Raw genomic sequence first — 1446 nt, 5'->3', positions numbered from 1 at the left:
AAACTGTGTAATATAGCTTGCTCAGAGAGAGAGAGAGAGAAAGAAAGAGAGAGAGAGAGAGAGAGAGAGAGAGAGAGAGAGAGAGAGAGAGAGCGAGAGAAAGAAAGGTAGTAGACTGAGGAAAGGCGGCAGGGAAGATAACTGAGGGGCGGTAAAAGAAGAAGGAGCCTGAGCGAGGGACAAGGGAGGCAAGGGAAAGGACGGGAGGGAACGAATTTGGAGTTTTGCACTCTGCGAGCTAGGGCGCTCTCCTAATTATAAACGCAAGTCTACTGATAAAAATTTATTACATATCTCTATGCTGAGATACTCCCTAACCATATTAAATGCATATTTATCACAAAATATAACTCTTCTGGTGAGATATTGCGCATGCGCTAACCCACTAACGTAGCCAGATTGCGTACTGACTGGTATATGCAGCGGGGACCTTACATGCAAGGTCTTTTTCCTATTTTATAACTGAGGCCTACTTATGAGATATTATCATATAAATCTATGCTAGGATAACCCCTCTTCATTTTTACTCCATAATTTTTGCAAAATATTATTTTCTGGAGATATTGCGCATGTGCGAGTACCGTTTCAGGCGTGCAGTACAGACTGAAGACAACTGCATATTATAACTTGCTGAAGGAGTGAGAGGTGTGTGACTGCGGAAAGGCAGCAGGGACGATAACTGAGCGGCGGTAAAAGAAGGAGGCTGAGCGAGGCGCAAGGGAGACAAGGGGAAGGACGGGAGGGGATGATTAGGAGTTTTGTACCGTGCAGGCTAGGGCGCTATCCTCTGGTGAGATATTGCGCATGCGCTATAACACACTAACGTAGCCAGATTGTGTACTGACTAGTATAGGCAGCCGCGGAATCTTACATGCAGTCTTCGTTCTATTTCTTAATGTATAATCACATTATATTAATAAAAACCTTAAACAATATAAATGCAACATCTATCTTTTATAGCATTGACCATTGCGTTTCTTAACCATTGCCAGTCACTCTACGTGTACTTCAACCACGTAAGGTACTTGTAGGATCATAGAGTAAACTTGCGGTTTATCCTAGGTTAAATGCCTTACGCGAGCACACGACCTGTGGCAATCCTGGTACACGGACACCCCCCTCAGCGTACATAGGTCTCTGATAATCACCTGTCCATGAAGGTATCGCGGAAGGCACCGGTGAGGCAGGCGGTCAGCACGTCGTTCACAGTAGCACCGCACGCATTCTTCACCTGCTTTACCGACGCCAGGTTAATCGGAGGTGACCACGCCATTATCTGAGCGAACAGCACCGTAATCTTTTCACACCTGAATGTTATATGCTCACACGCATGCGTGTACGTCCGCCCGCTCGCACACACACACACACACACACACACACACACACACACACACACACACACACACACACACACACACACACACACACACACACACACACACACAC

General features: G+C 46.1%; 1 protein-coding gene across 1 annotated transcript in view; it reads right to left on the bottom strand.

Moving 5' to 3' along the window:
• Nucleotides 1-1446, bottom strand: part of LOC106814201 (probable diacyglycerol O-acyltransferase tgs1) — a 15045-nt gene that overhangs the window by 3441 nt on the left and 10158 nt on the right. The window contains exon 5 of the mRNA XM_014818499.1: nt 1149-1276. Within this exon, the coding sequence (XP_014673985.1) occupies nt 1149-1276 (128 nt within the window). The remainder of the gene's footprint in view (nt 1-1148; nt 1277-1446) is intronic.

This window comes from Priapulus caudatus, unplaced genomic scaffold (genome assembly GCF_000485595.1).
Source record: "Priapulus caudatus unplaced genomic scaffold, Priapulus_caudatus-5.0.1 Scaffold884, whole genome shotgun sequence".
NCBI lineage: Eukaryota > Metazoa > Priapulida > Priapulimorpha > Priapulimorphida > Priapulidae > Priapulus > Priapulus caudatus.
This window is presented reverse-complemented; position numbering and strand designations above follow the sequence as displayed.